Source organism: Petaurus breviceps, unplaced genomic scaffold (genome assembly GCF_028583685.1).
Source record: "Petaurus breviceps papuanus isolate PSGF00001 unplaced genomic scaffold, PetGlider_PUasm1.0 126, whole genome shotgun sequence".
NCBI lineage: Eukaryota > Metazoa > Chordata > Mammalia > Diprotodontia > Petauridae > Petaurus > Petaurus breviceps.
The window spans coordinates 41,293,110-41,319,413 of record NW_027185655.1 but is presented as its reverse complement, the minus strand read 5'-3'; the positions used below and the strand labels follow the sequence as shown (position 1 = coordinate 41,319,413).

Here is a 26,304-nt window from a genome sequence, read left to right as displayed (position 1 = left end):
GAGGTTAAAAAGAGAAAAGTCAGGGCTGAATGCCAAAGATATTGTAGAAGCAAAATTAACAAGTACAGTCAACTACTTAGCTAGGTAGAGTAAAGAAAGTAACTGCAATGGTGTGGAAAGAGGATTAATGAAGAGCTTTACTAGGGTGGTAGCTAATAAATGGAAAGAAACGAGATGTAGATACTTGCAGAACTGGCAGGATCTAGAAACTAAAAATTGTAAAAAGGAGGAGAGAATCTAAAATTACAGACAGATCAAGGAGGATGAGGACTGAAATCACCAGCTACCATTTGAACTCATGCTTTCATCACCTCTAATGTGGATTATTGTTATAACCTCCTAATTGATCCCTTGGCCTCCAGTCTCCCCGCCCCCCCCAATCCCCTAGACCAATACATTCTTCACCTAGCTGCCAAAGTGATTTTCCATAAGCATAGGAGAACATATCGCTCCCCTGCTAGGTAAATTCCAATGGCTCCCTATTACTTAAAGGATCAATCATAAACTCACTCCTCTTTTTGACTTTTAAATCCTTTCACAACCTGGCCCCATTTGGTCTCCCCATATATGGCTCCCCTTCCTATACTCTATGGTCAAGGCAAATTGGTCTTTCTGATCCTCACAAATTATAGCTCATTTCCCATCTCCATACCTTTGCATTAGTGATGTTCCCCATGCCTGAAATGTACTCCTTCCTTAGTAAGCCCATATTGAATCCCTTAGTCAAGACATATTTCAGTCTCCTCCAAAATGAAGCCTTTCCTCATTCTTCATTTTTTGTGCTCTCATTTCTTAAATACTCTCTATATATTCACTACATATTTTGCATATATTTATCATGTCTCCTCAGATAGATTGTAAACTCTCTGAGAGTAGAAAATGTCTTAATTTTTGCCTTCAGTCTCTAGCACCTCATACTGTGCATGGTACACAGTATACTTAGTAACTGTTTGTAGACTGACTGGTTGATTTTTTTAAGATTCATTAGATTTGACAAGTTAGGAGTCATTGACAACCCCTGGGAAAATACTTTCACTGGAGCAGTGGGAGTGGAAGCCAGATTGCAAGGGATTGTAGAGAGTGGGTGGCAAGGAAGAAGAAGCATCTGGTGTAGGAAACTTTTTTCTAGAAGTTTGGCAGTGAAGGAAAGGAAAGAGGAAAAGAGAAGGGATGAGAGCTGGAATGAGTAGAAATCTCAAGGGAGAGGGTGTTTTTTTTTTTAAATATGAATGAGGGAGACCTAAGCATGTTTACAAGTAAATGGGCAGGAGCCAATGAAGGAGGAGAGACCAATTATGCGTAAGAGGGCAGAGACCTCAGTTGGACTGTAGAGTACTCTAGAGGAATGAGATAAGGATTCAGATACAACAATAACTTGGCAAGAAATAGAGATGCCTCTTCCTCTGACACTGGGGAAGTAGGAGAGAGAAGGTGATAATGCTGAGAAATTATTTCAAAAGTTAACTGCGAAAAATTCTACACATTTCACCCCCAGAAGAGGAAAAAATAGCATTCCCTTCAGCACTGCTGCTAATGAGTAATTCAAAACATGAATGCTGAGCTGTCTATGCCAAAATGCTGCAGAGTCATGAACGAATGTGGGGGTGGAAAGGGGAGGAGGAAGGAATCCTCTTGCCTAACACTGGCCCCTTCTGGATCCTACACAAGCTTTCTTAACCTCAGGTCCGTTGGATAGATTTGAGTGGGTCTGTGAACTTAGTTGGCAAAAAAATATCTATCTTTATTCTCACGAACCTTTAGTTTTCTTTGTAATCCTCTTATTTTATGCATTTAAAAATGTTATTCTGAAGTGTCCTTGAGACAAAATATGCTACAAGGTCCTGCCCCACTACCTTTTCTTCCAACAATGACCACCAGCCAAGGGGAGGAAACATACATACTTCTGTACTATGATTAGTGAAAGTGCAGGAAGCTGAGTACATCACATACATGGCCTGAAAGCGAATATTTGGGCAGGTTATCAGAGCTGTGCCTCCTAATAGGCTTTCCTCTGCTTCCCGAGTTTGAGATTCCTTCCAGTTTCTTAAGGAGATGGGGAAATACTCTAAAGGCTAAATAGGAAACAAAAAGTGATACTAGTCAATCCTGTTCTATACACAAAAGCCCTGAAATCTCATGAGATTTGAGTCTACAGAGCTACCAGAGAATCCTTGCATACCACAAACATTTAGGTTAGCTCAAAATAAGGCAAACTACTCCTGGCAATATTTTTATCACAATCTATTGGAGTTCCTTCAAACTCCTTAATCCAAATAGCTCTCCAGTTCTAATTCTACTAATTACACAGAAAGAACTTCTATTACTGAAATGACATGCACCTATTAACCATGAAAAATGACAAGTGCAACACCACTTAACACATCTCATCTGCAAGACTAATTGGCTATTATTTTCGCCAATTAGTGTCATTAACCTTTCAAGAGAGATACCAACTCTTATTCTATTTGCACATGGAAAAATACTTCTCAATGTCAATTCAGGGTCAGACTATTTCTCAGAGGCAAGTCGGGAAGAGTTCAAAATTCCAGAGAAGCGACAAGTTATCAAAGGAAATAGAAATGCCCTATTCCACCCAAAGCATTAAAAATGATCTTTGCGATAAAATGATCACCACCAGTGGAACAAAATGGTCTAGGTCACAATTGGTCACGGATCCCAAAACTTGGAGACAACCTTCTTTATGTTATTCTAGAGTCCAACAGAGCTCACAAACTGCTTTACAATTTGTAATCCTTGAGAACAACCCAAGTATTTGTTGGGGAAAAGAATTCTGAGGAATAAGATGAGAACTGTCTGTCTAGTGGGAAGGATAGCAGAGGGTTACAGAACTAAAATGAAAAACATTTCCCAGTGTTTGAGCAAAATTCTGGCTCAGGGAATTGTATGTATTTGCCCAAAATGATAAAATTGCCTTTTCAACTGGTTTCTGTATCCTTCGAAATCATGTAAGCAATTTGTATAGCTCTATTCTATGCTGTATGTGGCTAGATTTGATTCTCAGGTAAGACATATGACTAATAGAAGGTAAAGCTTTCATTATTGACTTTCTATTACCAAGGCCTCAGATAGTACCTTGACCACAACAATAATTTCATAAGTGTTTATAGAATTCATTGAATTTATATATCAGTGTATACACATATGTGTGTATGTGTGTATGCTTTCAAGTCTACAAATTAAAATATGGGTCACTTGTGAAATATCTCTGACTCTTTAGGGTTGAATACTTTGATAGTTCTCCATCTCATTACCTGATATATTAGGAGGAAAGATTACATGACTACTCATAGTTTTTAAATCTCTACAAATAAAGCCAACTTTTGTTTAAGTTTTGAGTTTTCCAAAAATATTCTAGTTCACGCTAAAATAACAATTTTAAAAATAAGCATTACCCCCCTTTAATGGTCTTCTCTAGGAGTGATCTGGAATCAGATTTTCCATAATACTAAGCCTATTTTTGCCACAGGCAAACAAATCTGACAGCTGTAACATTAAGCTGGTATTTAGTCACCCACTCAATGGATGCAAAGGGGTTCTTTATAATTAAATACCATGCAAGAGCTCAGATTTACAGTACTGTCTGAAAAGAGTGCCATTAATAGTGCAAATCACTTGTGCCCAAGGTCATTATTATAGGGAAAAAAATAGTTTGTGAACTGAGCTAAGCATTAAGGGGTATATCTGAACAAAGAACTAAAATGAGGTTTTAAAAAACTCAAGGCCCTGAAAGCTTCTCAAGTGAATAAATATGTCTTAACAATTGCAATTCAAAGTCAAATGGACTAGTAAATCAATAGACTATTTTAATTTCCACTTGTAAATGGGCATTAGGATACATAAAGGGAATCCTTCCAGATGAAACTAAATACTTTCTTATTCTATCCTTATCTTATTATGGTTTTGTGGAAATATTGTCATAACTGATGTAGAGGTAATAATTACGGGCAACGCTGAGAAATTTTGTACATCCCGAAGTTGTTGATTGGAATTTTCCATGATTAGACAGTTTTAGGAATTTACTACATCACAAATCTCCTTTCTGTTGGCCACTGTATTTTTAGTTACAATGGTATTTGGTTTGATGCCCAGAAACCTTTGAGCATATATTACTATTTTTTTTCTTGATAATGTGCCACTCCCAAAGTTAGATTCTTATGTACAAAGCAGCTCACTGCTAGGCTGTGGGCAGAGGTTCAAGGGCAGTCAGGAACTCTTATCTTCTCCTCTGCTACAATAGCAAAAAAAAAATAAAATTAAATAATTCAGGTTTCTCTTCAGGCCACTAGATTATTGACATTTTGGTACAACTAATATTAATCATGTGCAATTAAGCATTAATTAAAATTGTATTAGCATGTTGATCTCCCTCAAAAATAAACACATTTCCATTTTAAGGTAATAAGAGGATAGCAATTATAACTATAACAAAAATAAATCCCTCCTACCTCATATATACATATACATGTGAGATCTAGACATGGATGTGTGTATATGTGTGTGTGTGAACACACACATGAGGTAGACTGTAAAAACACCATTGAAATGATTGAGACAAATTAAATTCCTTTATAAGAATTACAATTATTTTATACTATTCCATTATATTATTCCAGTATAAAGATATGGTTAATAATGAAATGAAAAGATTACATAGGTATACACAGAGATGATATATCTGTATAGGGGTGGTGTTGGAAAGCAAAAAAAAAAAAACTAAAGTAATTCCCCTTTATAAAGTTATGACAGAATTTTGAGCCTACAATCATTTTATGCCAATTGATTAATAAAGTTAACTATTAGATCAGAGGTTTTGTCATGAAAAAGTTACAAGAGTGACTCCTTCATACTGCATTAATACCAACCATATTGAAACTAAGCATGTTTTTTAATTCCTATACTAAGAGATCAAAGAATTGAGGGACATTCCAATCATTATTCAGAACAACTGTAATATTCAGTGAGGAAATATAGGTTTCTAACAGCAAATACAAAAAGAGATTTCCTAAAATAACTGAAAGTCAAGGTAAGATTACCATTTTAGGGGTGGCTAGGTGGCACAGTGAATAGAGCACCGACCCTAGAGTCAGGAGGACCTGAATTCAAATCTGGCCTCAGACACTTAACACTTACTTGCCATATGACCTTGGGCAAGTCACTTAACCCCAACTGCACTGCCCTCCCCCCTCCAAAAAAAAAAACATTACCATTTTAAATGGATCTGGCACTTCTCATGTACATCATTTAACTTAGTCTTACAATGTCTGTTGTTCTTATTGTTCAGTCATTCAGTTTTATCTGACTCTTTCTGACCCCATGGACTTGTTCATGGGGTTTTCTTGGCAAAGATATTGGAGTAGTTTGCCATTTCTTTCTCCAGTGGATTAGGCAAACAAAAGTTAAGTGACTTGCTCAAGGTCACCTAGCTGCTAGGTGTCAGAGTCTCAAAGTTAAAGCTAAAAAAATTTAATCAAAAGAGAAAAATAGGAAAACTACACTACGTGTCAGTGATATTATTCAATATTGTTTTAAACCATTAAAAATAACTAGACAGTGTAAAATGCCTGAGAGTATAAATGCCCAAACAGACACAGGAACTATGTGAACATAAACATAAAACACTTTTTTTATACAAATAAAGTCATATCTAAATAACGGAAGAAATATTTATTGTCATGGGTAGGTAAAACCAATATAATAAAAAATGACAATTTTTCATGTAATGTCATCCCAATTAAATTACTAAAAATCATCTTACTTAGAAAAAATAATAACAAAGCTCATTTGGAAGAACAAAATGTCAGTAATTTTAAAGAATCCTGGGGGAAAAGACATAAAGGAAGCAGATTCAGGGGTATCAGAACTTAAACTATATTATAAGGTGAGAGTATTTTTGAATTATAAAATGGATAATTTTAATTATTCTAAATTAAAATTTTCTTGTTATTTATACAAGAAAAAAACCTATACTGTCAAGAATAGAAGGAATGCAGAAAACTGGGGTGGGGGAGGAAGTTTCATAGAAAATCTCTCAAGATAGAATGTGACTGGGTTGGAATATAGCTGTGGTGTAAGAAATGATGAACTGGTTGATTTAGAAAAACATGGAAGGATTTGGACTTATGAAGGAAAATGCTATCCACCTTCAGAGAAATAGATCATAAGTAGAAATAAGCATAGTATGGTCTTTATATATATAGTGGAGAGAGAAAGAGAGAGAGAGAGAGAGATCTCCATGCTTAATTGTTGCCTTCTTTAGGAGGGGATGAGAGAGGAAAAAAAATAAAGTAAAAAGTGCACAGCAGAGAACAAAAGAAGACCTACAAGGAAGCAAAGATAAGCTGAACAGCTTTGAAAACAATGTGTAGCATTTATCACACAGGTTTTCTTGAAATAGAAATTTATTGTTTTATATTGAATTCTCTCTTAAGTTCTGTTGTGTACATGGCAATGTTCTTTTTTACTTTCTTATTCTATATTTAAGTTTTAGATAAATTTAAAAACTAAAAAAAATTTGTCTGAGATCAAATTTGAACTCAGGTCTGACTCCAATCTCATTGTTCTATACATTTAGTCACTTAGCTGCCTACCTATAGGCTTATCACTCACTATAATGCAGATGAGAAAGCTAAACTGTGATATGCCCATACAGCTAGTGCTAAACAAGACCAAGAAACAATGTTTCCCATTTACTTTTCTATCTATAAGAATACCCAGAATTACATTTTGAACCTTTCCCTATTTTTTTTCTTTTTGGAGGGAGGAAGGCAGGGCAATTGGGCTTAAGTGACTTGCCCAAGGTTACACAGCTAGTAAGTGAAGCCAAATTTGAACTCAGGTCCTCCTGACTCCAAGGCCATTGCTCTATTCACTGCACCCACTAGCCACCCCACCTCTCCCTTTTTTTTTTTTTTTTTTTGCACAATAAAGTTTCCAATAGCAAAAAGAAAAAAAAATGCTTTTCTTTTTTTTGAGGTATTATTCTTAATGACAATAAAAATAATTATTTATCTTCTCCTTCATTCCTATTTAGCCTTTCATCTTTATTCTCCTTTCTCTACCATTACCCAGAAACCTTCACACCCTTGAAAAGCACTTGGCCCCTGCAGTCTCTTCCTCTAACTAAAGGATCAGTTCCTCCAGGAATCACCATTTTAAAGAAAGTGCCTCATTTGCCGAGGTTTCCTCCTTTATTCTGCTCTGATTTAATTTTATGGACTCCTTCATCCAATATCACCCTACAAGGAGAATTTTCCTTTCATCCCCTAATCCCTGATTCTCAGCTTCCTGCAGTATATTGTCTTCCCCCATTAGAAACTGAGCACCAGGAAGGCAAAGACTGTTTCTTTTTTGCTTGCATTTATATTCCCTGAACTTAGCACAGTGTCTAGACAAACACTGAATAATACAAATATAAGATGGTTAAGTACTGGGCTGGCTAGGCGGCTCAGTGAATAGAGCACCAGCCCTGGAGTCAGGAGGAGCTGATTTCAAATCTGCCTCAGACAGTTACCACAAAAACTAGCTGTGTGACCTTGGGCAAGTCACTTAACCCCAATTGCCCTCCAAAAAGCAAACAAACAAAAAAAAGATGGTTAAGTACAAGTTAGGGAAGGACACTAGCAATTGGGGTATCAGATTTTTCCACTGGAAGTAGTGCCTCTTCTGCATCTGAAAAGGAAGTAAGGGATGCAATGAGAAAGAGATGAAAAGAGAGTGTATTCTAGGAGCACGTATGATAGGAGGGAGAGAAGGACCAGAGAGAAGGTCCATTTCCCTGCATAGTAGAATTCAGGAAAGGGAGTGATTTGTCAAGATGCTAAAAAGATAGGCTGGGGTTAGGTTGTAAAAGGCTTAAAGAAACTAAGCAGAAAAGTTTCTTTTTTGTTCCAGAAATAGGAGGGAGGCTTTGGAGTCTACTGATGAGAGGAATGACACGATCTGATCTACATCTAAGGGAGATCACTTGGACAGTAGTGGTGTGAAAGATGAATTGGAGGGGGGAGAGACCTGGAGCAGGGAGACCAATTAGGGGGTCACAACAATAGTCCAAATAAGAGGTGATAAGGATCTGAATTTGGTGAGAGAGACAGAGAGAGGGAGAGACAGAAAGACACAGAGACAGAGAGACACAGAGAGAGAAGTGGGGGCTGTTCTAAGAGGCAGAAACAGAAAAGTGGCAAGATCTGGCAACTGACCAGACATGGGGGACAAGAGACAGTGAGAATTGGAGGATACTTCTGAAGTTATGAATCTGGGGAACTGGAAGAAGGGTCATACCCTTGACAGAAACAGACAAGTTTGGTCAAAGCATGAGTTCGGAAGGAAAAAATGAGTTCTGTTTCAGATAACTTGCATTTGAGATGTCTTCAGCCCATTCTGTTTTAATGGTCTAACCAGTTGGTGATGAAGGACCTCAGGAGAAAGAATGGATAGGCTGCATTGTACATTGTATATAATATTCACTTGATAATAAATGATTCTTGAATGAAAGAATAAATGGCAACATATGCACAAAATGTACTTCACAAACAGACCCCAATCTAGCTTGCTTTCTTCATTATATATCACTCATCTCTCTGAACACCAAGCTCTGTCCAGACTGGCCTCTCTGCTCTTTATACTTCTCCCCTCTCTGTGCCTTTGCACTGGCTCTCCCCCATGCCTGGTGCACCCCCTCTACCTCACAAAATCACTTTGGTCCTTCAGGACATAATTTAAGCACCACTTTGACCATGAGGCCTTTCCTTATCCCCCAAGCTGCTAGAGCCCTCTCTACCTAACAATCTTAAAACTGTTATCTCTGTTTATTCGGCTTATACTTATATAGCTACATATTTCTTCATTGGAATGTAAGCTTCTCAAAAGTAGCAATTGTTTCATTCTTGTGTTTGTATCTCTTGTATGTAGCAGTTTCTGGAACATTGTAGGCTAATGTCTATTGACTGGCGGATAGGCTGCTGCAAAGAAGCCTGAATCCAACCATTCTTACTGGAAATTAGGTGGACAAGACTAGGTAGAAACTACCATACACCCACACCCTCACTCCCCAATGGGAAATAAAGCTATTTGTCAATCAGAAGAGAGTATTGTGTAACTAACTCTGAGATGAAATAGAGTATTTTTAAAAAGAGAAATACTTTTATAGGACATGAAAATAATTAATATAAAATTATTGAGATAATGGTAGGCATAAAACCAAAAAGAGTGGCAAAACTCTACTGACTTGAATGGGATTTGAACTCATTTTTATCTCAAAGCTATTGTTTTGTTTTTTAAATTTGTTTTATAACAGGCTAATCCAACTTCTCTCTGCACTTTGGCAAATCCCACCTGAAATTTTCAAATAGACTGGCCTATTTGCAAGTGGCCCATTTTTTTTTGTACCAGAGTACACACATAAATCTCCCATTTTATATCATTTGTACCACGAAGATATATATATATATATATATATATATATAGAGAGAGAGAGTGAGAGAGATGTATATATATTCAAAAAATTATCAATAGGTAGAACAAAGTGATTCTTAAATTATTGTCAGGAAACATCTTACTTTCCTAGAACAGGAAGTGAATTGGGTTAACAGACTGGACTTGTGATTTAATTGGTCTAGGGAATGACCAGGTGAGGAAATTCCCTCTTTCAATGCAAGTCAACATCTTTTCTTCAACTGAGAGTCTGAGAGAATGGCCAGGAGTGGATAACCTGTGGCCTGGAGGCCACAGGTTCCCCATTCCTGGCGCAGGCCTAGAGCACTGAGTGGCTAAATGACCTACTGAGAGTCATATAGGTCTTTCTGGCTTCAAAGCCACCTCTCCATTATACAATGCTACCACTCCAAATGCTTTATTAGAATGCCACTAATAATCCAATATTGTATTAAAAAAATTCAATACTAAACACAACCTATTATGTGTGTGCAAGGCATTCAGATAGGTGTTGCGGGATATACTGTGATACAGCAATTTCTGAACTAGAAGAGAGGGGGCAAAGAAAATATGCAAATACCTAGTGAACAAGACAGAATATTGTAAGCACTCCATAAGAGAAGTACAAAGTGTTATGGGCATTCAAAGGAATGAGACAGTATGTTCCAGCTGCATCAATCAGGGAAATCTTCATGGAGCTAGGGTCAGGTGTCATTTAATCTGGCTGTTGGAAGATACCGGCAGGTGGGATTGGTGGAGAAGGCAAACCAAGAAAAGCAGAGGGGAGGTAAGAAAATACTTAACATGTTCACAGAGCAGCCCAGTCTGGCAAATGAGTAACCCACATGTAGAGACAAGGCTAGATTAGGGCCATGTCATATAAGGCCCTGAATACCAAGTGGAGGGGCTTGTGTTTTATGCTATAAACCACAGGTAGCCATTAAAGGTTTTTTGAGCTAGAAGATTAATGTAAACATAGCTGTAATTTAGAAAGATTACTATGGCAGCAGTGTGCATCATGAACCAGAGAAGGGAGAGACTGGAGGTGGGAAGCTATTGCAGTAGTCTGGACTAACACGCATTCATATCTTTAGAATTGATCATTTTTGCAATCATTTGCAAATAGCAACATATTTAAAATCTCTTGACTTGAAGCAAATTGCAGAAAGAATTCAGGTGAGTGTCTATTTACAGAGAGAGTAAAGCTCAGAGATCTGGAAACCACACCCATCCAATTTGCTAGCAATGTTTTTGTGCAGTCTAAGTATCTCTGTAACTCTACGTGCAGCTGCAGTAAAAGAGGGGGCGGGGTGGGGGGACAGATGGCTCTCTACCAAGAAGAGAGCCAGTACAGTAGTAGCTAGTGCAGTTTTCCCTAAAGATTTTTTAATAGCGGATTGATATTTCCTAGATATGAAAATCTGATGACATTATCATATGTCCATATTATTAACTTATGACCATACCGGGGCTTAGTAAATTCCAATGGAAGAAATGGAGTGGCCAAGTCACTGAGAATTTTAGACTATTTCATAAATTTGTGATTTTTTATATTGGTAACACCCCTGCTTGAAGAATAAGAGGAAAGGGGAGGGGGAGGGATCCAGAATACAAAGTAGAACAAATTACTGCCTTCCTTGTTATAAGTCTGTGTGTATGTATGTGAAGAGGAGGGAGAAAGGGATGGGAGAGAGAGAATGAGAAAGAGAGACAGATAGACAGAGACAGAGAGAGACAGAGACTGAGAGGGAAACAGAGACAGACAGACACACAGAGGATGGTCTTGATAGCATACAAGTATGCTATCTAAGCAAAGTTGCTAGGTCACAACTGGCTGCTGAATAAGCAACAATGCCAAAAAATCATATTTTAAAGGGAAAAAAGGGGTTGAAAGGCTATAATCCCAGATAACTCCTTTATGCTGCAGTGTCCCATTTAGAGGATTAAGAGTAGAATCACAGCAGCTGTGATATAGGGAGCTAACTCCTGCCAAAATGACCAATGGCATTGCTGATCGGATTTTTTTTAAAGATAATTCAAGTACAATTCAATGTACTATTGAAACGGGGCCTTTAAGAATCATAAACAGGGTATCAGATCATCCCCTAGAAGGATAACTGTAAAATATTACTCCTTTTATCTATGCTAGTGTAATATGAACCAATCATACTAGTAGAAAGTAGTGAGACCGAAATAAGATGAAGCCCAGTGTTTTCCAGTACTGCATAGAGACACAGAAACTTTGCTAAGGACTAGAAATAAAAAATTTTCAAGTAATATGTATAGTATCTGAATCCTTCTGCCTGAGACCCCCAATTTAGAAAGCCAATATAATGGACCGCAATTTTAAAAATTTAAATGATGCACTTTGAAGGAAATATCTTCAGTTATGGGTCTGTACACACACACACACACACACACACACACACACAGAGCCAAACCCTAAAAATCTCAGAGTAAAATGTTACTATTGGGATAATAAAGGTCCATCAATTACCAAGAAGAGATGTGTCCCCAGTGCAACCCTAATCCCAAAGCTATGTTTAACAACAGCTTGTCTGCAAACCATGATTTTCACTATTTTTATACCTTGTGAATATAACATGCTGTTGATCATCTTCTGAAGATATAGAATGACCTACTTTGGCAATTGCAGCACTCACAAGTAATTTTCTCCCTTGCTTTAGCAGAACAAGGCCAGGTGAAATGACTGCTTCATTTTCAGTATAGCATGGGAATTTTCCTATTTTGATGCTAAGAGATGAAATTCTCCAGCTGAATGCAAAACAAATCCACATCTTCTCACACAATATTCCACAGTATGCCCCAACTTGTCTTCATTATTTTTTCTCCTCACCATCAAAAAATGAAAGGGCAATATTCATTTTAGAAACAAACCAAAAATAATTTCTAAATCTACCCACTAATCAGACATACAGTGCCAATGCACTGAAACACTTTAAAACAGAATAATGGCAGATCAATTCGTTTGGGGGAAGAAATGAAAGCAAACCTATAATTCAGCCTTTAACTAGAAGCTTATACAGTGCATGTAGTATCCAGGGAGAAGGCACACTTTAATGCTAATGACTATACCCCAGACTATGCACAGCAAGAAGAAAATACCTTAACACTGCAACCATAAATCAATTCCTTTCCTTCTCCTTTGACAAGTGTCTAAAGGCAGAGGCATAACTGAAAATTTGGAGGGGGAAAATGCAGTGATCATTTTTGCTGGTTAAAAGAAATGGAGATCTATGCTGCCTAGGATACCCACATTCTTCCTGATGCAAAAATCCAAGACACAGGGCAAAGGTGACTGAATGGTTGGCAAAGTGGATGGCGGAAGTTGCTAGTATCATGACAAGAGTTCCCAGGTACAGTTAGCTTTATGGAACCAAAGATGGGGAAAGAGAAAAGGATGGGTAGCGCTCCATACCTTGCGTTTCCTCTCTATTCGTTCCCTAGGGATTTTCCGTTGTTTTTTTCTTTCCCTCTCAAGGTTTTTCTCCTTTTCATCGAGCTCGGCCTCCCGAACTTTTTTAATGGAAGCAGCAGCATGAGCCATTTTGCAGAAGCAGGCGGCAGCAGCAGCTCCTGGGAATCAATTCCTACTACACAGCAATCCAGGTGATGTTGCATATAAATAGAGATTTTTCCCCCCAACAGGGCACCGGCTGGGAGCCAGAACCACTCACCAAATCATCCCCTTCTCCGCCTCCGTGATAGGTCACACTCTTGCTTTAGCCTCTGCACCACCCATAATTCACTGCAGCATACCAAAACACTCCCACAAACACACACCTGCACACAGATGCTCAGGGAGAAGCAGATACCCGGTGGAAAAAAAGAAAAACAGCCCAAACTTCAGTCCTCTGGCCACAACTGCCAATTAACGTATGAGCAGGTGAAAGAGCCATCCCCAGGTTCACATCCCCAACTGGAAGAGTGTCTCGCAACTCCTCCAGACAATCTGTGCCCTCTGACTGGGGCCAGGAAGAAGCCACCTCCGTGGTACCCAGAAGGGGTGGGCAGCAGACTGCAGCTCCCAGGAGCACCTCTCTGCAGGGTGAGAAGAAAATGGTGCAGTCTGACTTAATGACTCCCTGCTTCTGGACTGCCGACGCTGCTGCTGCTACCGCGGTCGGTCGCTCCTGCTGTCGCTGCTAAAGCACATGACACGGATTTCTTCCATTCTCTCTCGTTAAAAATCTCCCTTACGTTTCCTTATTCTAGGTTCACTAACAAGGCAGGGGGGCGGGGGACAGACAGACAAACAAAGCTGCAGCATTCAGAGACGAAGAAGACCAAGGATGCTTAGTTCACCTGCAAGAAACCACGACTGTACCAACCTGAGGGGGTACAAGCTTCAGAGGGCTGGGAATAGCCCAGTCCTCATTGTGTCGTTTACAGACCCACGTGAGCCTGCATTAGGGATCTGCATTAAGCGAGGGAACCAAGTAGGAAAACACAGCATAATCTGGGCTCTGCTTGGCGTTGCCAGCTGAGAGACGAAGGAGGAGAGAAGCGAGGAAAGGATCGTAACCACAAAAGGCATGGCATCCACACATCTTAGAGTGGCACGTGGGTAATGATCATGAAAAGCCAAGGTTTTTTTTTTTTCCAGTAATTACTGAGCAGAGTTGTGAAGCAGAGATGAGGATGAGCCAGGATTAATGTTTCAGTAAACACACACACACACACACACACACACACACACACACACACACACACACACACACACACACAAAAGAGACCAGTAGAGATGCATCGTGTTAATTAATGAAGGGAAAACATGCTTATCTCAACTAGACCAAAAGAAAGCAACTTTCCAGAATCTCCAACAACTTGATTAAGAAGTCATTAACAACTTTGCTGTTCACCTGAGGGCACAGGGAATTAGTCACTTTGGGTTCCGTGGATTTTATGCAAATAGCTCATTAGAGGCAACACATAACTATCCTATTTGAAAGAATACATTTGATGGGGGGGGGGGAGGAATAATATAATATAAATTTATCACTCAATTAAACAAGCAGTGCACCAATTTGCTAATTTGTGTCCCAGGAAAGAATCGCTGCCCAAGTAAGATCTTGGACCATATACCTCCAGATGTTAGAAAATTCATTAAGTGAAATGCATAGACTTATAGATCATTTTCTGTTGTTGTCAGTCTTTCAGTCATGTCCAACTCTCTGTTACTCCATTTGGGGTTTTCTGGGCAAAGATACTGGAGCTGTTTACCATTTCCTTCTCCAGCTCATTTTACAGATGGGGGACTAAGGCAAAGAGGGGTAAGTGACTTGCCCAAGGTCCCACAGCTAGGAAGTGTCTGAGGTTAGATTTGAACTCATAAAGATAAATCTTCCTAATTCCAAACCTAGTACTTTATCAACTGTGCCACTGAGCTGTCCCAAGATCTCCTTCTAGATCCTTTCGAATATAACTCATTTTCTACATTCCTCACATGAAATTTAACAGCTGTTTATTCATTAGAGAAGACAATATGCTACTCTACTCTTAAGCAGTACCCATATACTACTCAAGTACTAACAGAATATGTAATTATCTTTCTCATATCCCTTAAATTGTCCTAAGCAAATCAAAATAGTCATAGATATTAGAGGGGGCAGAAAAAGAGACAGAAGAAACCCACAAAACAGAGGGAGTCAGAGAACCAACTCAAAAGCAATCAAACATCACTGCTAAGCAAATAATTTAGATGTCGTATACATTGGCATAAGGATTATTCAGCCTCAGTTCAGCTTTATCCACTTGGATTCTGGCAGTTGGAGATTCATTTCCATATTCAGAATCAATCAGATATATAATCATTTAACCTCTCTCATACTGTATTCTCTCATACTGTACTTACTACAGGATAGAAAATACATTTTAGAAAAGATCCAATGTCTCCTTACCTAAATGAGTCATTCACAGCCTGCATATGTAACTACAATTCAAATTCGTTCTTTGCTATCAAGATATAGAAAGCTTCAGGAAGACCATCCAGTGTATTGTTAATGACATCTTGCTGAGTATGTTGGAACATGGAGGCCTGAAGAAAGCAGCAAGGTTAGAGCTCAGGGCACCAGATGAGAAGCTCCACAATACCTTCTAATCCTCTTCATAGGATCACACTTCTTCTAGAATGATTTAAAATAATACTTTTCAAAAAGGAAGGGCTCCCTTGATAAGGTAATATTTTGTCAGTACATCAAATACCATTTAAAAATGTGACTCTTTTCTCTGTATCATCATATAGTTAAAATGATGCCTACGGAATGTTTCCTGGGAGAAGAGTAGCTTATGGAACATGCTTCTGCTGAATAAAATATCTCCTTCCTGTTTCTGAGGATGTCAACTGGGGATCTGAAGTATAACAAGAACAGCCAAAATCCCAAAGACTACGTAAGCATGCTGGGGAGAAATCATGCAGGGTGAGGGTGGGATGGAGGTGGCGATTGCTAAGCAAGATTTTCCTGAGAGCTTCATATAAACTCAGGAGATAAACCTACTTATAAAGTTTAACAGTGTCTAGTCAATTCCCAAGCTTTAAGACATTTGAGACTGCAAATTTCTTTGGATTTCTATTATAGTTTTTTTTTAAATTTATACTTAGAACTTAGGATCTTAGATCTCCAATGTACCTAAACAACTGTTATAAATGCCATTGTAGGCCATTTATTCTGTTTCCTCATATGTAAGAAGAAGAGAACGGATTCCAGCATACCTTACCACCATATACCAAGATGATCAACACATAAAAGATTTCATCCAGCACTAGACTCCAAAAATGGTAGCCACCATACCTTCTATACACAGGTCTACATTCAAGGACCCCAATATCCTTCATGTATCTAAATTCTTACTTTATCTTTGAATGAAACAGTAGAAGTAATGCCATCCTACAGATCCGGAAATAAGATGAAAGGTAACTGCCCTGCTGTATATAAGACAGCAACATGGTGGCAGAAATGCCCATAGAACCATGATTCCTGGTTCCTAGCCCTATAACCTATCCATTAGAACAGGGACTGTTAAATTGGAGTCTATGGACTTGTTTTATGTTGTTGTTTTTAGTATTTTGGTAACTGTTTCAATACAAATGGGTACCTTTGTGATCCTCTCTATTTTGTCTAATGCAATTAAATACATTATTTTGAAGAATCCATGGGCTTAACCAAACTGACAACGGGGTCTCTGACACAGAAAGATCCCCTGCATTTGAATGTGCTGCCTTATGAAAAATTTACGAGCATTTATACACACACACACACACACATGCACACACACACACCCTCTATCACAGGCCTTATTAGACTCATCACAGAAGAAAAGAATATAAGAAACTAGTGTGACGTTTTTTAAAAAAAGAAAACCTAAAAGCTATTCAGCACATGCCACCTTTTTAGCAAACTGTTTTCCATTGATTCTTTCCCCCAGCAGAACATATTGTCCTCATGTGAGGGAAGCAGAATGACTTAATCTTTTCATAATTAGAATGCCAGAAAGGTTTGACGTAGTCTTAGCCTCTGAAAATGTTCTTTCTTAATCTAATTTGCTCAATAATAGCCTATTAAGCATATGGTTTTTAATCTCCCCTTCTTCCATATCTGTTGCTCAGATTTCCTTGTATCTTATATTTGCATGGAAAAACCCAAATTTTGAGTCTCCACATGCAAAGAGAGAGAGAGCAGTGCACACTCACCAGCTGACCTCTGCACAGACAGGGCACCCTCCTCCAGTCCCAGGAGCTCATAGCCATTTAAATGATTCATGGACCACATAAAAGGGGTCTTCCTTCAGGCCTCCAGCAGAGAGGTAATATAGGTTGAATTTTAAACTGGGACAAAAGATGTTTCCTTCAATGAAACATCTTCATCCTTACCCATGGAAAGCTTGCGTCTGCCTTTTAAGGTAAGAACACAGTGTAGTTCACATTTAAACTTGATAGCCAGCAGAAATTGCCCTTCAGAGAGGACACATTTAATTTTACAGACCAGGAGAAAAAGTGGACATTTGCTGCCTTCGGTGTCCAGTGCCTCATTGATCAGATTTTAAAGAAAACCATCTGCAAACATCAGTCAGGGAACACGATATTCAAGGCATCAGTCGATAATATCTGAGTTAGCCATATGCGATGTAATTTCCCCTCAGCCTCATCCCCACCCAAGAGAAATTGCTCTGCAGTTAAAGACCACATATTTTTACAACACAAATTGAGTACAGGTGGGAAGAGGTAGAAGACGCTGATATATTAGAAAGAAAAACAAAACAGCACCAAGCCTGGGTTGGGACATGAGTAAAGATGAGCCAGGAGTCCCATGAAATTAAATTGCAATACAATAAGGATCATTTTGGGCTACATATTGACTTAGAAAACCATGGATTAACATTATCTATGTCCTATTGTATTTTTGTTTCTTTTGTTAAACATTTCTCAATTAGAGAGTGGTGCAGGAAGTATTTATGACACTTCTGGTCTACAAGTTCAGAAATTAGTTCAGTTAGTCTACACTTTCTAGACTTTATTACTTGAAGACAAAAAACTTAATGTAGGTGACCTATAAACATGGCAGAAAGAGCACTGAAGGGGTGGCTAGGTGGCACAGTGAATAGAGCACCTGAGTTCAAATCCAGCCTCAGACATTTAATATAAAAAACTAGCCATGTGAACTTGGGCAAGTCACTTAACCCCAATTACCCTACCTTCCCCCTTCAAAAAGGAAAGAAAAAAAGGAAGAAAGAAAGAAGGAAGGAAGGAAGAAGGAAGGAAGGAAGGAAGGAAGGAAGGAAGGAAGGAAGGAAGGAAGGAAGGAAGGAAAGGAGGGAGGGAGGGAGGGAGGGAGGGAGGAAGGAAGGAAAGAAAGAAAGAAAGAAAGAAAGAAAGAAAGAAAGAAAGAAAGAAAGAAAGAAAGAAAGAAAGAAAGAAAGAAAGAAAGAAAGAAAGAAAGAAAGGAAGGAAGGAAGACAAAGAAAGAAAGAAAGAGAGAAAGAGAGAAAGAAAGAAAGAAAGGAAGGAAGGAAGGAAGGAAGGAAGGAAGACAAAGAAAGAAAGAAAGAGAGAAAGAAAGAAAGAGAAAGAAAGAGAGAGAGAGAAAGAAAGAAAGAAAGAAAGAAAGAAAGAAAGAAAGAAAGAAAGAAAGAAAGAAAGAAAGAAAGAAAGAAAGAAAGAAAGAAGGGAAGAAAGAAAGACCACTGAAGACCTTCGCTGCAAAATTCCAGTTCTGACACTAGCTATGTGACCGTGGCCAAATCTCTACAAGCCTCAGTTTGAAAATGTGGCTTCTAATGGGATGTCACATTTCTCTTTACTGAAGCTTAGTGTTTGATTTTCATAAAACAAAAGGAATTACTAGAGTATAAATCCTTTCAGACTCTTCTCAACTTGATGATCCTGGAAATTCATTTGTATTTATTTATGTGGTAATATCTCCATGAGGGCACATGGAAGGTATTTTTAATTGAGTTTATAAATACTTTAAGCAAGAAAAAAGTTTTCTTTTTAATTCTTATCCCATTAATCAATGCTACTCAAAATCATATCTGACAGTAAATGAAAAAATGTACATTTCAATGTGTTGAATTGATGGAAATATATGGATTGGCAATTAAATAAGAACATATGTTTTAGAATTATTTCTCCAAATCAAAACATAATTCTACATCTGATATATATGTTCTGTGTAGCATGGATTATGAGAACATTTCTCATAATTGATTTTGTTTAACTGCATTGTATAAAAATCATTAAAATAGAACAAAACTGGATGTTTCTTAAGTTGGATTAAAAAAAAAATCACACATTTTGTTCATGTGGAATCAATTTTAAAATTAAGCCATTTAAAGTATTTTTATTTTTCTCAAAATATGGGAAGAGTTATCCAATATAAAATAATTATAATTTTTAAATCAAGCCAGTTTCATCAAGGTTTAAGTCAAGTTCAGGTTCCATTTTTGGGATATTACTATTAACATGCCTTTTTTTCAGAACCTTAAAATCACAATTTTGGATCCTTAATATTTCTTCAAAATAAATAAAAAGGAAATGTACTTTAAAAAAAAATTTACAGATGAGAAAAACCCTTACAAATCTAATTACACAATACATCAGAAATTTGCTGAAGTTTACACATAAAATCTGTGACAGATAATTTTAATCTTTACCTTCTTAGTATATTACAATTTCCATCAAAGAAAGCATTAGACCAAAGTCCAACTCTTTGCTCAGTACATTCCCTTGATAATTCAATAAATAATAAATAAATAAAATCCATTTTGTTTCAATAAAATAAGTTTTCCCACCCCATACCCACACATAGCAAAGTACAGAATTGTTTTTAGTTGAAATTGAGCAAAGTGATCATCTAATGAAACACACACACACACAGAAAGAATTACTACTATAGCATAACCAACAAATTGTCATCCAACCTTTGCTTCAAGAACTCCAGTGAGGTGAAACTCAATACTTCCTTAAGCAGCTCACTCCAACGTTGGCCAATTTTACATAACAGGGGTTCTTCCAGGTGTAAAGCCTTAATGAGTCTCTTTGTTTTCAACTATATTGATCTTGATTCTACTGTCTGAGGCAAATAAAATAACTGATTCCTCCTCCACAAGACAATGCTTCATATACCTGAAGAAAGCTATCAGGCCCCCCTGAATCTTCTTTTCTTCAAGTTAACTATTCCCAGATCTCTTTCTTCTTCCTTCCTTCCTTCCTTCCTTCCTTCCTTCCTTCCTTCCTTCCTTCCTTCCTTCCTTCCTTCCTTCCTTCCTTCCTTCCCAATCAAGGTTAGGTGACTTCCCCAGAGTCACACAGATAATAAGTGTCAAGTGTCTGAGGTGGGATTTTAACTCAGGTCCCCCTGACTCCAGGGCCAGTTCTCTATCCATTTCACCACCTAGCTGTGGGCCCCCACTTCCCTGCCCTAGATCTTTCAATCAATCCTTATATGGCAAGAACCCAAGTCTTTTCACCATTCTGGTCCATTACCTTCTCTAGATGTTCTTTTCTAAACCCAACACTCCAGAAGTAGCCTGAGCAGGGCAGCAAATACCCTCCTTATTCTTAGTGATTACACCTCTTAACACAGTTCAAGGTTGCATTAACCTTTTGGGTTGATACCACCATTGTTAACTCATACTGAACTTATAGTTCACTAACACCCCCACATCTTTTTCAGACAACTTTCTAACCATCTCTCCCATCTATAATGCATTTAGGAAGCCATTTTTTAAAGCCTCAAGTGTAAAACTTTACATCTTCTCAATTAAAATTCAACATACTTAGTTTAGCCCAATCTTCTAGGTTGTCACGATCTTTTGAGATCCTGACACCATCATTGAGAGTGTTAGGAAGCCTTTCCATCTTTGTGTCATCTGGAAATCTCATGAGTACACCATCTGTGCCTTTATCCAAGTCATTGATAAAAATGTTAGACCCAAGCACAAAAACACACCCCAAACCCTTGTGGCTACATTGCCAATTCAGGAGCGGTTGATGGGTTACCATCTGGTCCTTTCACCCATTGAAAATGACCGTTTGCATTTATGAGCAGCCAGATATTCCTACAAAGGTTCAGACATCTGGATTGTTACTGCTTCTGGGTGGATGCTTCTGCATTTCACTGTTTTGTTTTCATTTTGTTTTGTTTTGCTGGAGCAGAAACAGCACATTGGATCCGGTCCACATTACTCAGTAAAGGTGATATGATATTGTAATAGCTTGCTTTTTAGTCTTTTGATTAACCAGACTACATTACATCATCAATTACCAGGTTTCTAGTATTCCTAGGATTTTATCATGGGGCCAGATCGTTCCATTTCACACCCATTCATACAAAGCATAAGAAGAGTAATTTTAAACATAACAGACTTGCCCAGATTTCTTTAAGGAGCCAGGCATGGAGTCAGGAAGACTCATCTTCCTGAGTTCAACTCTGGCCTCAGACACTTACTAATGGTCAAGTCACTTAACGCTGGTTTTTTTTTTTTTCAGTTTCTTCATCTGCAAAAGGATGTGGAGAAGAAAATGGCAAATTACTGCAGTAACTTTGCCAAGAAAACACTAAATAGGGTCATAAAGAGTCAGAAATAACTAAAAACAACTCGACTATCTAGTGAGATTATACACACACGTACGCACACACATATATGTATATGTGTGTATTATATATGTTAAAATATGTGTCAGTAAATGTGAAATATTAAATATATGATCCAGGTACCAGGAATTACATGAGTTTACAGGCAAGAAAAATCAGTTAATTAATTGACAAGCCCACTTTAGGGCCTGCTATCTGCCAAGTACTGTTGTTCTAAGCTCTGGAGGCACAAGGACAAATATGGAACAGTCCCTGCCCTCAAAGAGCCTTTAGGCTTTTATTTCATTGGGGGAGACAATGTGTATATATGTTTGTGTACATGTATGTGCATGTACATGTGTGTATATTGTATATGCATGCAGGTAGACACATGTTTGTACATATGTATATACATGTACATGTATTTGTATGTCCCTACAGGTGGATACACATATATACATACATATATATCCACCTATATGCATGTGCATATGTATGTCTAGGGCAGTTAGGTGGTACAATAAATAGTGTGCTGGGCCTACAGTCAGGAAAACTCATCTTCCTGAGTTCAAATCTTGACATTTAGTAGCTGTATGATCCTGGGCAGGTCATTTAACTCTGTTTACATCAGTTTCCTCATCTATACAATGAGCTAGATAAGGAAATGTCAAACCGCTCCAAGAAAAATAAAAATGGGGTTATTAAGAGTCAGACACAACTGAAAAAAACAACAACCCTGAAATATGTATGTTTATGTGTGTGTGTATATATATATAAACTTACAAACACACACACATATATGTAGTTTACATATATACAAACACACGTAACATGAAATGCTATAAAGGACTTTAAACAGGAATTTGACCTTATAGGCAATTAAAATTACCCGAATGTGGGAGTGATGTAGACAGTTGTTGTTGAGTTATTTTATTTGTGTCTGACTTTTTGTGACCTCCATTTGGGGTTTTCTTGGCAAAGATAATGAAGTGTTTGGCCTGAGCTTAAGGAAAGTCAGTTTGGCAGCAATGTGGAGAAGGCATTGGAGTGGGAGAAATAAACTCTTATTTATGTATAACAAAATGATAAAATCATAGAGCTAGTATTGGAGGGACCTCAGAGGCCATTTCTTCCAAATTCCTCATCTTACAGGTGAGGAAACCAAGGCCCAGAGAGAGTAAGTGATATCTGTATACACACAAGTAGTTTTTTTCAGACCTGGAACTGGACCAGGTCTTACGATTCAATGTCTTATTAGTATCACACTGCTTACTTTTTAATGTTACTTAGGCATTATAGCATATCTGAAAGTATTGGACTCAGGATTTAGATTGAAATATTCTCTCTGAAGCTAGGTGTATAAGCCTGGGAACATTACTTCATCTGTCTAAGGATCATTTTCTTCATTTATAAAATGGGGATAAGAATATTTGCCATAATTATCTCAGAATGTTGCTATGAGAGAAGTGTTTTACAAATCTTAAAACATTTTATATACATGTTTTCATTATATTGTATTTAATAATATATATAGGAGATTTTTAAAGTTTCAACAAATTCTGATAGAACACATGATCTGGATATTGGACAAATGAGAAGGAACATTTTTCTCCTAGTTAAATGATGGAAAAATGAGAAAGATGATGATGATGATGATGATGGTGGTGGTGGTAATAATAATGATGGTAATGGTAATGAAGATGACAGTGATGATGATGTTGGGGAGAAGCTCTTTCTAAAATATTCAGCACAACTACAAAGCAACTAACAAAGAAACTATAAACTTTATCATCACTGCTTTCAGTCTTTTGATCCCTGATTTTCTAGCAGAATCAAAAATTAATTCACTGGCAAGCAACTCTACCCCAACCTTGCATGGAATTCATTTTCAGAGCATAGGGTGGAGTCCAAGAGAAACCATGGGGAGGTGTGTGTTTATAGATTTTTAACAAGTTTTGGCAGGGGGTGGGGGGAAGTGTGGAGGTTGGTTAGAGAATGAGATAGAACAAATTGCTTAGAAAGTGGATGTAATACAGGGTTTTCTGGATTGATGTGGATCAAAGTGAAATAAACTCCCAAGAATTTGGACAGTGCTGCATGCAAGAAGGTATAGTGTGGTAATGACCTTGTAAAATGCAAAACTGCATAACTGCTTCAAAGAGTCCCCAAATCAGCCTGTGTGCAGGATAGAAATAAGTATTTTAGGCCTCCAGATGTACTCTCTTCCTACAAGTAAAGCCCTGCATGGTGTCCTTCCAAGAGAAAAGGTCTCCATACACTTGCATCATTTTTTGCTTCCGTGCCAAAATTTTAAATCAGCTTCCCAAGTCAAAAGAAGCCTTTTATCAAAACGAAGAGAAACTCCTGGCTCTTTTGTTTTTGTTACCAGAATTGTAAGGAAAAGCAAAGGGCACCAATAACAACAATTTGGCTGCAAAAGAGGCATATTTACAAGATGAAGTGGCTGTAATTGGTTCCTTTTCAGGCAGTCTCAGTACTACAGCCAAGTTACAACTAGGCAGGAGACTGAACTCCCAGAACTGACCTCTCAAGGTCAGCTTTGAGTAAGGGGAGGAAGCTGGCCCGGAGCCTTTGTTATTGTGTGGGTAAATAGAGGACCTCCCAGTACACCAGGCTGTCAATTTGGCACCCATTGTGAATATCATGGGCAAAACCAAGAAGAAAAGTCTCCTTTCAGTTACAAAATCTGAACTAGTGTTTCATTTTTGCCTTTTTATCTGACAAATGTGCACACTTGTAGGCGTTTAATAAGTGTTTGTTGGATTGAATTAACTGTCATCTCTTCTCAGAAAAAAAGGAAGTTTACCTTCTCCACACTCCCCTCAAAAGTGAAAAGTAAGCAGCAAATGACAACCTGACAGGTGCTTCCCTTCCCTTGAATTTGATCTCCATATCTCCCACTGAACTGTAATTACATCTGAGAAAGAAAGTCCAGTAAGCAGAATTCCAGTAAGAGAGTCGTGATGTTCCTTACAAAGTCTACCTACAGAGAGAAAGCATGGAGTAATGGACAACAGACAGCTGCAGTCCTGATGGTGTCATACCTCTCACACATACTGGCTGTGTGACATTAGACAAGTCATTTAGCCCCTTAGTACCCAGGGAGCATCCTACAGCCCATATCTGCAGCAATAGAGAGGGTTCAATCATGGCAAGTTCCCTATATCTATAAATTACAAGTCTTGACCTTTCCCAAAGAAGAAAGTTATACCTACAGTGCCAGAAATATGATTATTTTAAAGAGGAAATCTTTTCAATCATAGCAAAGAAAAGTCGGCTTTAAAAGTACATCCTTGGATAAAACCAGGGGACTTGGGTTCAAAGCTTGCCTCTCTCACTACCACTATAATCTTGGGCAAAAAGTATTCAACTCCTGTGGGGCTATTTCCTCATCTACAAAATGATAGTGGTACTAAATGGTCTTTAAGCGTCCTGTCCAAGCTTAAATCTGTGAACTGATGATCCTATGGTATCTAAATTTATTTTCCTCTTGAATGTTCACAGAAATGCATAGAGGTTGGTAGCCCTCTGCTGGAGAAGAAAGGAGATGTCTAATTGCTTTATAGATAAATGTTTTGGATGCTATGGGTAACTAATTGTTTTCATGGGAATTAGAAATAACGTCTTTGCTTCTGTGCAGCACTTTTTTTATTTTTACAGAATGTTATGCTAAAAATTCTCCCTGCCAAGGAAACAGTAGAAGAGAGGGGAAAGATGGAGAAGGGAGGGAAGAAGAGGGGAAAAAATGAGATTTGAGACTTAAAGCAGGATATTTGCAGCTTTCCAACTGTCTGGTTACTATGATTTCTCTCTAAGGATAATTTAGTCTAGTGACAAACTAACAAAATATCACTTGGTATATCTTCAAGTGATTAAATACCATTCGTCAAGTCAGCTATACTCATATATTACACCCTAGGGCTCAGACAATTACTTGAATTTACCTAATAAATGATTTCAGAAAATTTGTCTTAGAATTTAAATTCTTTTAATATGATAGCATAATTACTCTAGAATGCTCAATTGCTATTTGTGCATACAAAAGCAGTCCTTGAAATATTTTAGACACTCAAATACTCTTCTATTTAAAGGAAATAAGCCATCAAACTCTTTAACATATACCAAACCCCATTATTAAACCATTCACATGTGTTTTTTCAAGTCTGTTACTAAAGGCTTAATTTGAATTGTTACATTTCAATCATATACTATGATCTTGAGTTCATTTTCTCCTTATCACTCTGGCCATGACTCCATACAGACAATCTATAATAGATTCTGCTCTATCCTCCTTATGCGGTATCTTGTAAATTGGTCCCTTCATTTCTTTTTTCTGTCCACAGACTTACTCTTAGACCCTGGTCGTTTCTTAAATACTTCTCTCCATACTGCTTATCTCCAGAATTATTTCAATATTTTGATCCCCAATGCTGTGGCTAATTTTATTTTATTCATTCACACTATGCTTTTAAGTCTTCCATTGTGACATCAAATCACATCACAAATTCATAGCAGTACCTTTACTTCTTTAACCTTCTTATATTTATATTTTGCTTAATTTCTCCTAGGCAAAGTTTCTTTTTCTAATGACCTTAGTCTTCAAAACTTTTTCCCAGTCAGTTCTCCAAATGTATGTTATCCTTAAAAACCATCTACCCTGTATATATCCTCTGTCTCTGTCTATCTCTCTGTTGCTGATACATTCTCTCTCTCTCTCTCTCTCTCTCTCTCTCTCTCTCTC

General features: G+C 37.8%; 1 protein-coding gene across 2 annotated transcripts in view; it reads right to left on the bottom strand.

The window, feature by feature from the left end:
* Positions 1–26,304, bottom strand: part of ANK2 (ankyrin 2) — a 418,509-nt gene that overhangs the window by 321,773 nt on the left and 70,432 nt on the right. Inside the window, exon 1 of one of the 2 annotated variants that reach the window (XM_069095401.1) lies at positions 12,890–13,866. The exons of the other annotated variant lie outside the window; for it this stretch is intronic. Within the exon in view, the coding sequence (XP_068951502.1) occupies positions 12,890–13,018 (129 nt within the window). The 5' untranslated portion in view covers positions 13,019–13,866. Of the gene's footprint in view, positions 1–12,889; positions 13,867–26,304 lie in introns of those variants that run through there. 2 annotated transcript variants of the gene reach the window in all.